Here is a 16,869-nt window from a genome sequence, read left to right as displayed (position 1 = left end):
GGCGTCTGCGTACAGGAATGCGTGCCGCAAATTTCATCATCAGCAGAGGGCTCGAGCACGGAATGTGTGCGACCCAATTTTTCTTCCGAATTTTTCACAGAATGCGCATGCACCTGGAATTATTTACACTAATTAGTGTGTCCACAAGGTGGCAACACTCACAATTGAGCCGTTGTCATGAAGAAGCGCTAGATGTAATCGCCACTAAACAACAGGAGACGAAGTTGGAAACAACGACAGTAGATATGCACGTCAAGAGCGCGTGTATGAGGAGGTCAGGAAATACCTGCATTTGTATAACTCGAGTCTGAAGGAATAAAATGATTTCTTTATGGGTCTAAACTCCTGAAGAGAAAAAGTCCAGTATCTCATAGCAGTTGTGGCACGCATGCGTCAACCTGTATGCAAATTCAGAGCAATATCGTGCAGCGATAAAACGATGCGTGGAAAACCGTGTCAGAAATTGTCAGCATTCTGAGTGTTTCATCTATACATTGAAAGATCGTTCCTTGTGTCGATATAATGCACTGAGTATTGCTGCTGTCTATAACACTTTCCCATCCAGAATGCTAATTTTTAGCAGCAAGTAAACTGACTTCTTATCAAATTGGATAATATACCAGAAATTGTCGAATTTTTTTCTTTTTTTTTTCTTTCCCAATTTGGAATGCCCAATTCCCAATGTGCTTTTTAAGTCCTCGTGGTCGCCTCAGTCCAGTGATTCGCCTCAGTCCAGGTGGCGGAGGACAAATCCCAGTTGCCTCCGCGTCTGAGATCGTCAACCCACGCATCTTATCACGTGACTTGTTGAGCGCGTTGCCACGGAGACATAGCGCATGTGGAGGCTTCACGCCATCCACCGCGGCAACCACGCTCAACTCGCCACGAGCCCCACCGAGAACGAACCACATTATAGCGATCACGAGGAGGTTACCCCATGCGACTCTACCCTCCCTAGCAACCGGGCCAATTTGGTTGCTTAGGAGACCTGGCTGGAGTCACTCAGCATGCCCTGGGATTCGAACTAGCGAATCCAGAGGTGGTAGCCAGCGTCTTTTACCACTGAGCTACCCAGGTCCAATATTGTCGACATTAATAGATTTTTCGTCTTCTTCATGATAGGATGCATTGAGCACAGCTGCAGTTTATATAAAAGCACTTTCCCCTGCAGAATGTTCATTATTAGAGGCGAAACAAATGATTCCTAGTGAAATAAAAATGATATATTTGTTTTACTGGCAATCTAGCTCATCTGTGATCAGATTTTCTAAAGCTATGGCCAGTTAAGCAGCCAACCAATAACGTTAGAGCGACAGAGACTAGCGACAACATCTCTGACAATGTGAACGAGGCTTTAGCGTTTGCGTCACAACTGAAGTAAACTTTGGGCTTCAGCTTTAAAGTTGCCGTCAACTTCCATTGTTTTGAAAAGATGGACTGGTCTACTGTATGTATTAAAACATCTCTTTCGTGTTCCACGAAGAAAGAAAGTCATGTGGGTTTGGAACGAAATGAGTGCGAGAAATTTCATTTTTGTGTGAACTCTCTCTTGAAATGTATGCTTTATTATCTTCCTGCAGAATATTAACAATTCTATGCAGTTATGAAATTGTGCCCCTTATTTTGCTCTCCCTTTCAAAAGCTCCCAAGAAAAACACAAATACCTTCCTGAGCCAGAGAGTGACACAGAGTTTATGGAACATGTGGCGGCACGGCAGCAGAGTGGCAATGTCATCATTGACATATTCACTGCAGCAGATGGCACAGCACTGCTCCTGCTCTGCAAAACCAAACAGAGTGCATGTAAAATACTCAACTTGGATCTCTCCATCATATTATAAAACCTACGAGACCAAAGCAAATATTCAAACACGTCACGGTCGAGTCACGCACACATCAAATGGTTCATTTTAGTCAACAGATGTGAAACCGAGGCCATTTTATGATCTCCGTGGCAGGTTTATAGTCTCAAATGCACTCGTGCCATAAAGATGAAGTATGACATTAGTGTGCTTGCATGCTTTCCCTGTCGCTCAATCTGCGCCTGCGTGGTGTTGCTTTTTGTGCAAAACACATCTCTCATCTGGTCATCTCGTATCGCTCTGACTTGTGTTTTACAGAAAGGTTTGTGTACTCAATCTTTTCAATTTCTATACTTGAATACCAGGAACAGCAACATTCATGCAATTTGTCATCTGAAAAACACTTCACATGGGCAGCAGTAAGAAACAAGAAAGCAAGTTGTATGTGCAATTATGTAACCACACAGCCATAATCGTAATACTTCTATAGAAGCTGTAATGCAGCTCTTGTCCATAATATCGCAGATAAAAGCAGAAAAGCACATAAAATCTGTCTGTTGGAGAAAGTGTATAGGTGTATAATTGCTATATTACGTGTGGTTGATTCTCACAAAACTGGTCAAGAAAATTTCCTGGTCCGTTTTTTACTGCAAAACTTAAAAGAAACTAAGAACTTATATTTTGCATGTAGAAAGTTAGGCCTATTTTTAAAGCCATTAAGGTGCTTTACATTTGGGCTTTATTTTACGACAGTTATGCTCATTTTACCCCCCTGATTCTCTTTGCCGTAATGTGAAAAAAGTGGTCAGTATGACATTTTCATTTCCACAATGTGACAAAAATTATAATGTTTACATCTGAAGTATTTAGCGATCATACAGTAATAGTAATCCCTTGGTACTGACTTTAATGTTTGCAAAATCACTATACAACAATATATTTTTGTAATACAGTAAAAAAAAAAAATAAAAGAAAAATTTCTGTGTTACATTAATGAGATTTATCATTGAAAACAATGGGAATAGTATAAGTAAAATGTCCGGACACATTAAGGTAATGAGGATTATGGGGTAAAATGTGCTGAAGTGTCCTGAAATAGTGTCACAATGCAAAAAATCTGAATGGTCCTAAATGTAGGCTTCAGTTTCTTTATGCAAAATCTAAATTTCTTTCTTTCTTTCCATCTTCTTCTTTTTTTTATTTTTTATTTTATTTAGGGTTAAATATGACCAGGACATTTTCTTGACAGGTTTTGTGAGAATTATCTATGTATACAGGTATATCAAGGGTTGATATATGATCTAAATTATTTACTTGGATAAGTTACCCTATGAGATTTTATAAGTACTAAAAATATTAAATATAAACTATAAATATAAATCCATGACTACATTTAATGACTCGCTGTATAAAATATCACCACTCTTCATATTTTTTTGTAAATATCTTTTTTTTATAAATGTTACATATATATTTTTATCTACTTATTTTATCTATATATTTATATTTATATCTATTTTTTAAACATTTTATTTAAAAAAAAAATAATATATATATATATATATATATATATATATATATATATATATATATACATTTTTTATTCAATTTAAAGGTGCTGTAAGCAATATTAGCTTTTCTGGAACTTCCGCCAAACCCATATCCTTGTAAACACAGAAAATGATCCTTCTTATTGGCTAAACAAAGAATCGGACCATTTTATAAAAGCAAAAAGGTACTCGGAGCCATGCTAGATTGTGAATATAGTCATGGCTAAATGGGTTGCAGGCACTTTGCCACATGTCATGCCGAAAAACGCATTTAGCCTTCGGCTCTTGTACTTTCTTGCTTAAACACTATACTGTACTATACTTTAGATTGTATAGCTTCAAATAATGGCAGTAGTACCAGTGTTGTCGGCCTGCACTGTGATCTGTGGTAGGCAGTTGATGATCTGTTCGGTGGCGGGGGGATGGGCCTGCTCCACATCTACAGCTAAAGACTCCAGATGAGCCAGTGCTGCCTGCAACACAACAAAATACATTAGCATATATTTAATTTCCTCTGGATAAAGATAGAAGCAAGTTAATTATACATTAAGCCTTACATTTCAACTGGCTTCTCCAATTGGCTGAAATCAATGGAAGTTTATTGGGTTGTCAAAGACTTCAAAGACCAACTGCTTAATTGGACCAAAAAATAATATTAAGGCGATCAAAAAACTAAGCCTTAAATATAAGGTTGAATTAAAGTCAAGCTGTTTGTGCAAACACTTTAATGCTAAAAAATCTTTCATCACACATTCTGAAAGATTACAATTCTTTCAAGTTGGGCACGTAAAATATATACTTCATTGGACTGAAAAAACATTACTATTCTACATTTCAACTATCGAGGTTGCAGGGAAATATGAAATGCTGAAAGGTGGGTTTCTTTGCCAGCACTCCCTCAAATTGACCAAAAATTCGGTCCCGCTTTAAGTTTCTCAACAAAATCTATTTAATAGTATTTCCTGCATTGGCTGCAATGTTTACACTTTTAATCACCATTAATTGAGCCACTGGCACAGCTTACCCCACAGCTATCTTTTAGCAGAAAATGCTTCATTTAATATCTCCTGATCCCAAATCAATTTACTTGGGTTTACACAATGGCAATTCACCAACATGTACAGTAAATATCTGGGTAAATTTGCTTTGACATAAAACAAATTTTTTTTTGCCATGTATAAAATTTACTTTGACATGTAACAGTTTTTAACAATTTTAACACACATATACAGGTGCATCTCAATAAATTAGAATGTCGTGGAAAAGTTCATTTATTTCAGTAATTCAACTCAAATTGTGAAACTCGTGTATTAAATAAATTCAATGCACACAGACTGAAGTAGTTTAAGTCTTTGGTTCTTTTAATTGTGATGATTTTGGCTCACATTGAACAAAAACCCACCAATTCACTATCTCAAAAAATTAGAATACATCATAAGACCAATAAAAAAAACATTTTTAGTGAATTGTTGGCCTTCTGGAAAGTATGTTCATTTACTGTATATGTACTCAATACTTGGTAGGGGCTCCTTTTGCTTTAATTACTGCCTCAATTTGGTGTGGCATGGAGGTGATCAGTTTGTGGCACTGCTGAGGTGGTATGGAAGCCCAGGTTTCTTTGACAGTGGCCTTCAGCTCATCTGCATTTTTTGGTCTCTTGTTTCTCATTTTCCTCTTGACAATACCCCTTAGATTTTCTATGGGGTTCAGGTCTGGTGAGTTTGCTGGCCAGTCAAGCACACCAACACCATGGTCATTTAACCAACTTTTGGTGCTTTTGGCAGTGTGGGCAGGTGCCAAATCCTGCTGGAAAATGAAATCAGCATCTTTAAAAAGCTGGTCAGCAGAAGGAAGCATGAAGTGCTCCAAAATTTCTTGGTAAACGGGTGCAGTGACTTTGGTTTTCAAAAAACACAATGGACCAACACCAGCAGATGACATTGCACCCCAAATCATCACAGACTGTGGAAACTTAACCCTGGACTTCAAGCAACTTGGGCTATGAGCTTCTCCACCCTTCCTCCAGACTCTAGGACCTTGGTTTCCAAATGAAATACAAAACTTGCTCTCATCTGAAAAGAGGACTTTGGACCACTGGGCAGCAGTCCAGTTCTTCTTCTCCTTAGCCCAGGCAAGATGCCTCTGACATTGTCTGTGGTTCAGGAGTGGCTTAACAAGAGGAATACGACAACTGTAGCCAAATTCCTTGACACGTCTGTGTGTGGTGGCTCTTGATGCCTTGACCCCAGCCTCAGTCCATTCCTTGTGAAGTTCACCCAAAAACTTGAATCGATTTTGCTTGACAATCCTCATAAGGCTGCGGTTCTCTCAGTTGGTTGTGCATCTTTTTCTTCCACACTTTTTCCATCCACTCAACTTTCTGTTAACATGCTTGGATACAGCACTCTGTGAACAGCCAGCTTCTTTGGCAATGAATGTTTCTGGCTTACCCTCCTTGTGAAGGGTGTCAATTATTGACCTGTCAGATCAGCAGTCTTCCCCATGATTGTGTAGCCTAGTGAACCAAACTGAGAGACCATTTTGAAGGCTCAGGAAACCTTTGCAGGTGTTTTGAGTTGATTAGCTGATTGGCATGTCACCATATTCTAATTTTTTGAGATAGTGAATTGGTGGGTTTTTGTTAAATGTGAGCCAAAATCATCACAATTAAAAGAACCAAAGACTTAAACTACTTCAGTCTGTGTGCATTGAATTTATTTAATACACAAGTTTCACAATTTGAGTTGAATTACTGAAATAAATGAACTTTTCCATGACATTCTAATTAATTGAGATGCACCTGTATACAGTTGAAGTCAGAAGTTTACATACACTTAAATTGAAGTCATTAAATCTCTTTTTTTTTTAACCACTCCACAGATTTCATATTATCAAACTATAGTTTATCTATAGGACATCTACTTTGTGCATGACACGAGTAATTTTTCCAACAACTGTTTATAGACAGATTGTTTCACTTTTAATTGACTATATCACAATTCCAGTGGGTCAGAAGTTTACATACACTAAGTTAAGTGTGCCTTTAAGCAGCTTGGAAAATTCCAGAAAATGATGTCAAGCCTTTAGACAATTAACCAATTAGCTTCTGATAGGAGGTGTACTGAATTGGAGGTGTACCTGTGGATGTATTTTAAGGCCTACCTTCAAACTCAGTGACTCTTTGCTTGACATCATGGGAAAATCAAAAGAAATCAGCAAAGACCTCAGAAAAAAAAATTGTGGACCTGCACAAGTCTGGTTCATCCTTGGGAGCGATTTCCAAATGTCTGAAGGTACCACGTTCATCTGTACAAACAATAGTACGCAAGTATAAATACCATGGGACCACGCGCAATCATACCACTCAGGAAGGAGACACATTCTGTCTCCTAGAGATGAACGTAGTTTGGTGCGAAAAGTGCAAATCAATCCCAGAACAACAGCAAAGGACCCTGTGAAGACGCTGGAGGAAACAGGTAGACAAGTATCTATATCCACAGTAAAACGAGCCCTATATCGACATAACCTGAAAGGCTGCTCAGCAAGGAGGAAGCCACTGCTCCAAAACTGCCATACAAAAAGCCAGACTACAGTTTGCAAGTGCACATGGGGACAAAGATCTTACTTTTTGGAGAAATGTCCTCTGATCTGATGAAACAAAAATGTAACTGTTTGGCCATAATGATCATTGTTATGTTTGGAGGAAAAAGGGTGAGGCTTGCAAGCCGAAGAACACCATCCCAACCGTGAAGCATGGGGGTGGCAGCATCATGTTGTGGGGGTGCTTTGCTGCAGGAGGGACTGATGCACTTCACAAAATAGATGGCATCATGAGGAAGGAAAATTATGTGGATTGATTGAAGCAACATCTCAAGACATCAACCATGAAGTTAAAGCTTGGTCGCAAATGGGTTTTCCAAATAGACAATAACCCCAAGCATACCTCCAAAATTGTGGCAAAATGGCTTAAGGACAACAAAGTCAAGATATTGGAGTGGCCATCACAAAGCCCTGACCTCAATCTGATAGAAAATTTGTGGGCAGAACTGAAAAAAGGTTCGCGAGCAAGGAGGCCTACAAACCTGACTCAGTTACTCCAGTTCTGTCTGGAGGAATGGGCCAAAATTCCAGCAACTTATTGTAAGAAGCTTGTGGAAGTCAACCCAAAACGTTTGACCCAAGTTAAAAACTGAGTTTAAATGTATTTGGCCAAGATGTAAACTTATGACTTCAACTGTATATTACATTATATATATATATATATATATATATATATATATATATACACACACACACTACCGGTCAAAAGTTTTGAAACACTCATTCTTTATTATAATTTTTTTTCACATTTAGAATAATAGTAAAGTCATCAAAACTATGGAATAACATAAATGGAACTATGGGAATTATGTTGTGACTAAACAAAATCCAAAATAAATCAAAACTGTGTTATATTTTAGCATCTTCAAAGTAGTCACCCTTTGCCTAGAATTTGCAGACATGTACTCTTGATATTTTCTCAGCCAACTTCTTGAGGTATCACCCTGGGATGCTTTTTAAACAGTATTGAAGGAGTTCCCATCTATGTTGGGCACTTATTGGCTGCTTTTCTTTATTATTTGGTCCAAGCCATCAATTAATTTTTTAATTAAGTTTAGTTTTATAATGAAATAAATTAATATGGTGGCACAATTATATTTTTGTCTACAAAAGATTTTTAAGATCATGAGAAACATTTCAGTCAAGTGTTTCAAAACTTTTGACCGGTAGTGTATGTGTGTGTATATATATATATATACAGTGCACCCGGAAAGTATTCACAGCGCTTCACTTTTTCCACATTTTGTTATGTTACAGACTTATTCCAAAATGGATTAAATTCATTATTTTCCTCAAAATTCTACAAACAATACCCCATAATGACAACGTGAAAGTAGTTTGTTTGAAATCTTCGCAAATTTATTAAAAAAAAAAAAAAGAAAAAAGAAAAAAAAGAAAACACATGTACATAAGTATTCACAGCCTTTGCTCAATACTTTGTTGAAGCACCTTTGGCACCAATTACAGCCTCAAGTCTTTTTGAGTATGATGCTACAAGCTTGGCACACCTATTTTTGGGCAGTTTCTCCCATTCTTCTTTGCAGGACCGCTCAAGCTCCATCAGGTTGGATGGGGAGCGTCGGTGCACAGCCATTTTCAGATTTCTCCAGAGATGTTCAATCGGGTTCAAGTCTGGGCTCTGGCTGGGCCACTCAAGGACATTCACAGAGTTGTCCCGGAGCCACTCCTTTGTTATCTTGGCTGTGTGCTTAGGGACGTTGTCCTGTTGGAAGATGAACCTTCGCCCCAGTCTGAGGTCCAGAGTGCTCTGGAGCAGGTTTTCATCAAGGATGTCTCTGTACATTGCTGCATTCATCTTTCCCTCGATCCTGACTAGTCTCCCAGTTCCTGCCGCTGAAAAACATCCCCACAGCATGATGCTGCCACCACCATGCTTCACTGTAGGGATGGTATTGGCCAGGTGATGAGTGGTGCCTGGTTTCCTCCAGACATGACGCTTACCATTCAGGCCAAAGAGTTCAATCTTTGTTTCTCATGGTCTGAGAGTCCTTCAGGTGCCTTTTGGCAAACTCCAGGCGGGCTGTCATATGCCTTTTACTGAGGAGTGGCTTCCGTCTGGCCACTCTACCATACAGGCCTGATTGGTGGAGTGCTGCAGAGATGGTTGTTCTTCTGGAAGGTTCTCCTCTCTCCACAGAGAAACGTTGGAGCTCTGTCAGAGTGACCATCGGGTTCTTGGTCACCTCCCTGACTAAGGCCGTTCTCCCCCGATCGCTCAGTTGGCCAGGCAGCCAGCTCTAGGAAGAGTCCCGGTGGTTCCAAACTTCTTCCATTTACGGATGATGGAGGCCACTGTGCTCATTGGGACCTTCAATGCTGCAGAAATGTTTCTGTACCCTTCCCCAGATCTGTGCCTCGATACAATCCTGTCTCGGAGGTCTACAGACAATTCCTTGGACTTCATGGCTTGGTTTGTGCTCTGACATGCACTGTTAACTGTGGGACCTTATATAGACAGGTGTGTGCCTTTCCAAATCTTGTCCAATCAACTGAATTTACCACAGGTGGACTCCAATCAAGTTGTAGAAACATCTCAAGGATGATCAGTGGAAACAGGATGCACCTGAGCTCAATTTTGAGTGTCATGGCAAAGGCTGTGAATACTTATGTACATGTGATTTTTTACACTTTTTATTTTTAATAAATTTGCAAAGATTTCAAACAAACTACTTTCACGTTGTCATTATGGGGTATTGTTTGTAGAATTTTGAGGAAAATAATGAATTTAATCAATTTTGGAATAAGGCTGTAACATAACAAAATGTGGAAAAAGTGAAGCGCTGTGAATACTTTCCGGATGCACTATATATATGTATGTATATATGTATATATATATATGTATGTATATATATATATATATATATATATATATATATATATATATATATATATATATATATATACACACACACACACACATATATATATATATATATACACACACATACACTGATATACTGTATATATATATATACTGAGTTTTGAAACACTTGCCTGAAATGTTTCTCATGATCTTAAAAATCTTTTGATCTGAAGGCGTATGCTTAAATGTTTGAAATTAGATTTGTAGACAAAAATATAATTGTGCCACCATATTAATTTATTTCATTATAAATCTAAAATTTAATAAAAAAAAATAAAATAAAAAAAAATGATTTTGAAATTGATGACTTGGACCAAATAAAGAAAAGCAGCCAATAAGTGGCCAACATAGATGGGAACTCCTTCAATACTGTTTAAAAAGCATCCCAGGGTGATACCTCAAGAAGTTGGTTGAGAAAATATCAAGAGTACATGTCTGCAAAATCTAGGCAAAGGGTGACTACTTTGAAGATGCTAAAATATAACACAGTTTTGATTTATTTTGGATTTTGTTTAATCACAACATAATTCCCATAGTTTCATTTATGTTATTCCATAGTTTTGATGACTTTACTATTATTCTAAAATGTGAAAATAAATAAATAAAATAAAATAAAAAAAATAGAATAAAGAATGAGTAAGTGTTTCAAAACTTTTGACCGGTAGTGTGTGTGTGTGTGTGTGTGTGTGTGTGTATGTGTGTGTGTGTGTGTGTGTGTGTGTATATATATATATATATATATATATATATATATATATATGCGTGTATGTATACAGTACTGTGCAAAAGTTTTAGGCACTTAAGATGTTTCACAAAAACATTTGTCATAAGATGATTATTTATATCTTCAGCTTTAGTGTGTCAATAGGTAAAATAAATTTTAGACTCCCAAGCAAACAGAAAAGATTAGAATAGAAGAACAGGGAGCCCTGCAACAGATGTCATGGCCCCCACAAAGTCCCCCACTGAACATCGTGTCAGTTTGAGATTAAATAAAGAGACAGAAGCAACTGAGACAGCTGAAATAGACTGAAGAACTGTGGTGAAATCTCCAAGAAGCTTTGAACATCCTATCTGCCAACAACCAAGAAAAACTGTGTCCAGGTGTAGCTAGGAGAAATGGTGCTGTTTTAAAGGCAAAGGTGGCCACACCAAATATTGATTTAGATCTTTTATGTTTACTGGACTTAGTATGATGTTAATTGATAAAGGAAAACTATATATGGCATTATTTTTGAAGACATCCTCACTATGCAACATTTTTCACAAGTGCCTAAAACTTTTGCACAGTACTGTGTATATATGTATATATATATATACATACACATACACATACACACACACACATATATACATACACACACATACACATACATACACACACATATATACATCACACACACACATATATACATACACACACACACATATATACATACACACACACACATACATACAGCCTGTCCATTGAGTCAAACAGCAATACTGCGACCCTAAAGTGGCGATATAGACTCTCTTTGATTTGCTAAAAATGTTAATATAAATACATTAGGGCAGAGGTACCTCACCTCCATAGCCTGAGCGAGACGCTCCTCCAGTGCCATGTAAGTGAGGAGCTGGGAATGATCCACGTAAGAGATTGCTTGAGCCATCCCAAAACCCTCATTAAATTCATCAAGAAACCTAAAAAAAAAAAAAAAAAAAAAGAGTTTAAGCAGCTCTTAGTAACTATTAATAACTAATATTTTCATAGCTTTTTCAGCTGACACACAATTACAATAAGGCAACAATGTTCTTCTTATTGCATGACTGTAAATGGTAATTGTAAATTATCACTGTTTTAGTGTTTTCATATATATGAGATATGCAGTTTTTAGAGTGAATATCATGAAAACATGTCCATGTTCAAAAGAAAAAAATATTTTGCACAAAGTAATAAGCCTATTTTTACATCGTGACATGATTTTCATGACAAGTATGCACATTTACCCCCATATTCTCATTACCATAATGCATTTACACATTTTACTTTTACACAATTTTTTTTTTTTTTTTTATTAACAATTTTTCATTGATTCCATGTAGCAAATCAAACAGACATAACAGAAAATGCAAAATCAAACCACATGAAATCATAATTTTTCCCCCGAACATTAACCCCCCTCGACATAAACAAGCACTCCTGTGGTCAAAAGCCAAACGACAAAGACACACAAATAGATAAAAAAAATCAGCAGAAATATTTAGAGACATAAAAAAAAACAAAAAAAAAACTAGTCCCTCTCCGCTGCCCCTCCCAGAGAGCCCTCCAAAAGGCCAGACAGCCACCCCACTTCCTGATGTATATATATCCAGGTTGCCCAGCCTTCTATATACCATCTCCTCAAACGCTGCAACCATGCCCAAGTCAACGCACCACTCACGAAATAAGGGCGCACCAGATGACCTTCATCCCCTGAGGATTACCTGCCTGCCAATCATCACGCCGGTCAGGAACCAGCTCTCCATATATCCATCACCCACATTCATGACCGACCCATCACCCAAAACACACAGTCTGGTGCAAAAGGAAACCCGAGTGTCCACCACGTCACACACGAAGCTCTGATCCCTCAACCAAAACTCTTGGATCTTAACACATCCCCAAAAATCATGGGTTGTGTCCCCGTCTTCTGACTGGCATCGTCAGCAGGTGGATGTGTCTTTAAGACCAAGCCTATACAATCTAGAAGGGGTCCAATAGAATCGATACAAAATCTTAAATTGCATCAGACGCATCCTTGCATCTCTAGATGCAGACTTGATGTTTTTTAGAATCCTAGCCCACACTCCCTCCTCCAATACCAAGTTTAAATCTTTCTCCCATAATCTCTTGAGAGAAGTTGAAGCTCCGTCCCCAAGACTCTGAATTAGCAGGGAGTAATACACTGATGCCTCATGACCTATTCCAAAAGCAGTAAATCACCACTTCCAGAGTATCTGCCACTTTGGGGGGGGGGGTATGCTACTCCCAAAAATAGTACAGAGCAGGTGGCGCAGTTGTAAATACCTAAAGAACTGAGATCTGGGAATCCTAAAATGTTGAACCATATTTTCAAAAGATCTCAGCACTACAATCTCATATAGGTCACAGAGTGTCTTAACCTCCCTCACAATCCATTCTGACCAGCAGAAAGGGGACTTATTAATACGTAATTTTGGGTTCCGCCATATGCTCGAGACAACATTTAAATAAATGTCCAAATTAAACACTCTGGACACTTTTGTCCATACCGCGTGCAAATAGGAGATAACAGGGTGTGACTTAACTCCAGTTAGTTTAATAGAAAGGCTTTGCAATGGCAAAATAGGGGCAAGGATTTCTGTTCGATACAAAACCAGGGAGGGGCTCTCTCAGGTGGAAGCAACCAATGAGCCAAATGTCTGAGACCGAATGCTTAATAATAAAACAAAATCTTGGGTAGGTCTAGCCCACCTTTGTCAATCGGCCTATGCAGCTTACTGAAATGTAATCTGGGATGTTTACCATTCCAAATGAGGAACTTCGCTATGGTAACAAATTGCTTGAAATAAGAGAGGGGGATATCTATAGGGAGAGATTGTAGCAGGTAGTTAAATTTTGGAACACAATTAATTTTAATAACATTAACCTTTCCAATCATAGATAAATGTAATGAAGCCCACCTGCCCACATCGCTCGAACATCTTTTTTTATTAATGGGTCGAAATGAAAAAAAAAAAAAAAAAAAAAAAACACACAAATTTGCTGGGAATAAGATGCCCAATACTTAATGCCCTGTTTGGGCCACTGGAAGGCGCCCGGCTGAAAAGCCATTACTGGGCAGTACGCTGTCAGAGCAAAAGCTTTGGATTTAGACCAATTAACTCTGTATCATGAGAATTTAGAAAAGGAATTAATAATTCTGTGGAGGCAAGGCATAGATCTAGTAGGTTCAGAGACAAAAAATAAAATATCATCTGCGTAAAGCACAAGCTTATGCACCATACCTCCCGCCACCACTCCTGGAAAATCATCCTCCTTTCTTATCGCGGCAGCTAATGATTCCAGGGAAAGACAGAACAATAATGGGGAAAGAGGGCAACTCTGCCGGGTGCCCCTATCCAGAGTAAAATAATCTGAAATTAATCCATTTGTTTGTACCGCCGCTACCGGGTGTCTATAAAGTTACTTAATCCACCCAATAAAAGTATTCCCGAACCCGTATATTTCAAAAACCTTAAAAAGATAATCCCATTCCACCATATTGAATGCATTTTCGGCGTCAAGTGAGATGGCCGTGACCGGAGTCTGATCATTCGTCACTGACAACATGATATTGATGAAATGCCTAATGTTATCAGAAGAGCTACGGCCCCGAATATAGTACATACAGGTAGGGTTTAAGTGATGTCATAACTTTACTTAATCGGTTGGCCAAAATTTTTGACAATAATTTTACGTCTAGCTGGATCAGGGAAATTGGATGGTAACTCTTACACTCACTTGGATCTTTGTCCTTTTTAAGAATCAGACTGATCCAGGCTTGTGTCATGGTTGGCGGAAGCTTTCCATTCTTTAATGATTCTGTATAAACTTCTAACAAAAGTGGAGCCAGTTCTGCAGCATAGGATCTAAAAAATTCAGTGGCAAAGCCATCTGGCCCCAGATCAAGATAGAATTCTTTAAAAGCATTATTAATATCAATAGCCAAGGTAAAAATTTCACCACCAGCAGATTTCACTTAGGGAATGGTAGAAAAAGACTCTCTGCTTTATATATCTAGCGAAAAGCTTCCCTGCTTTGTCCCCCGACTCAAAGTATGACTGTCTTGCCCTGAATAACCAAAACTCCTTCCGCGACAAAATAGTATTATATCTGTATTTCAATCGGGTCAATTCTCCGAGGCCATCAGATGACATTCGGCACTTCAGCTCTGCCTCAGTGCTTTAATATTCTCTTCCAACTCCACGAGTTCTCGTGCTTTGGATTTTTTGATGAATGAGGCATACTGTATGATCTGACCCCTAAGAACCGCCTGAAGTGCCTCCCAAGCCACGCCTACAGAGGATACTGAGGACCAGTTGGTCTCCATATAAACATTGATTTCAGCCTTTAACATTTGTTGGCTAGGTGGAACCAGCACAAAAAGATACGAAAAAGGCACTCACACTTGACTGTCCGGGGAAACTATGTTCAGCGAAACAAGTCCACTAGGCGGCAACACGAAAATCACCAAATGGCTTACTCACTCGAATGATTTTATGTAGGCCAATGCTTGCTGTGGGCATGTAAATATTTTACGGCCATCCTTAGTATCTATTCTCAGTTTGGCCGGAAACATCAGAGCAAAAGCGATCTTCCATTGATGTAAGAGTTTCTTGCATTCCTTGAATTGATCACATTTCTCTCGTCGAATTCACAAAGTCTGTGAACAAGAAAATGCTGCAGTTCTTCCAAGAAAGATTTCCTTTACTCCTCGCCTCGCGTAACACGAGATCTTTATCAGATCATCTCAGGAATTTGTCCAGAAATGATCGGGGCCTGTCTCCCTCCATGGATCTCTGAGCTCGCTCGATTTCCAGCTTATGGCCTATTATGTCGAGCAAACTCGGGAAGAACCCGTCCAGGAATTTCACCATATCTCGGCCTTTTTTGTGCTCAGGAATTCCAACAATTCGGACGTTGTTTTGCCGGCTACAATTCTCCATGGAAGTGATCAATCGACGTATTACAGCAGGATCCTCCAAGTCTGCAACGACCTTCGTCAGCATTGCAGACACATTCATCAATTCACGCCGGATTTCTTTCAGTTCACCGTCTGAATTGAGTCCGGGGCTTTCGGCCTGCCGCTGAGGGGAATCAGCTTGAGCATGTAAGTGTCTTTTAATGTCTCCAGAGCCCGAGGATTTTGAATTCTTTGACATATTGTCTTCTTCACTTTTTAGTTTTTTTAACTCCCATTATTCTCAAAGGTGATTCTTGTTAGTCTCCTTACTGCATGATAATTTTTTTTTACTTAAATAGTAAAGAAAATATAAAATATACTGCATTTAAATCAGCATAAACTAAAGGCAGTGCAAAAAATACTACCATGATGTATGAAATCCTTTACAATTAAAATAATATATAATTTGTTTCAAATCACAGTTATTTGAATGAGATTTTTGCGCAGTAGGTTCAAGGACTGTTGCCGAGTTCAAAACAAGTTAAACACAATTATGTATCATACTATGTATAACAGTGTTGATTATCACAAAAAAATTAGACTCGCCCCTCATTTATGAAAAAAAAAAAAAGAAACAAAAATCACGGTTACAGTAAAAAACATTCAAATACACTTTTTCAAAAGTATAGCCACAAGACATTATACCTGCTACCATGATTTAAATGTGCTAAAATCGCTTTCTCCACTTATCTGTGTAAATCTATATCCAATATTACAACTTTTGACAAGTCAAAATAATTTTTGGTGGTAATCCACATTATGCAACAAATGCTGTTGTTTTAGCTTAACTTGTTTTGAACCTGGAATATTCCTTTAATGACTATTTTGGGGAGTAATGATTCCAAAAAATGGGTCATTATCTGTATTATTTGATATTGTATATTAGGTTTGTTGACCTCCACTCCGTGTCCAGATCTTCACTCATGCTGGAGTCGTCTTCCAGATTGTTGTTGCCATCCAGGATAAAGAGTCCAGGGTGGACAAACTGACTCACACCATCCGGATCCTCATCACTGCTGCTGCCCGAGTCCTCATTGTACATCAGCCAGGGGATCTCACCCTCTTCCAGAGGGGTCTGCTCCCTGACCAACACCACACACAAAAACAGAGCAGAACAAGTTTGTTCAATAGTTTTTATGGCTGCCAAAGTTAAAGCATTAACCCTTGAAATTAATTAAAGTTGCTGTCAATTATTATTATTATTATTATTATTTTTTGGCCAATTGCTAAATTTTAAACAGGATGAAATGAATAGTGTTTTTGAAAAATATTACAATAATCCCCTGAGGCTTTCATTTGTGGAATAA

At 38.3% G+C, this 16,869-nt stretch overlaps 1 protein-coding gene across 7 annotated transcripts in view; it reads right to left on the bottom strand.

The window, feature by feature from the left end:
• Positions 1–16,869, bottom strand: part of LOC127439850 (E3 ubiquitin-protein ligase Praja-2-like) — a 30,040-nt gene that overhangs the window by 1,258 nt on the left and 11,913 nt on the right. For 2 of the 7 annotated variants that reach the window (XM_051696104.1, XM_051696105.1), the window contains exons 5-9: positions 16,459–16,644; positions 11,405–11,519; positions 6,515–6,658; positions 3,711–3,825; positions 1,665–1,780 (exon numbers count right to left, since the gene is read on the bottom strand). In XM_051696104.1, coding sequence (XP_051552064.1) covers positions 1,665–1,780; positions 3,711–3,825; positions 6,515–6,658; positions 11,405–11,519; positions 16,459–16,644 — 676 coding nt within the window. Of the gene's footprint in view, positions 1–1,664; positions 1,781–3,710; positions 3,826–3,955; positions 3,982–6,514; positions 6,659–11,404; positions 11,520–16,458; positions 16,645–16,869 lie in introns of those variants that run through there. The other 5 variants (XM_051696106.1, XM_051696107.1, XM_051696108.1 and 2 more) reach the window with 4 other exon arrangements.

The sequence above is a fragment of the Myxocyprinus asiaticus genome, chromosome 4 (assembly GCF_019703515.2).
Source record: "Myxocyprinus asiaticus isolate MX2 ecotype Aquarium Trade chromosome 4, UBuf_Myxa_2, whole genome shotgun sequence".
NCBI lineage: Eukaryota > Metazoa > Chordata > Actinopteri > Cypriniformes > Catostomidae > Myxocyprinus > Myxocyprinus asiaticus.
The sequence above is the reverse complement of the archived record's forward strand: the minus strand, read 5'-3'. Positions and strand labels throughout refer to the sequence as shown.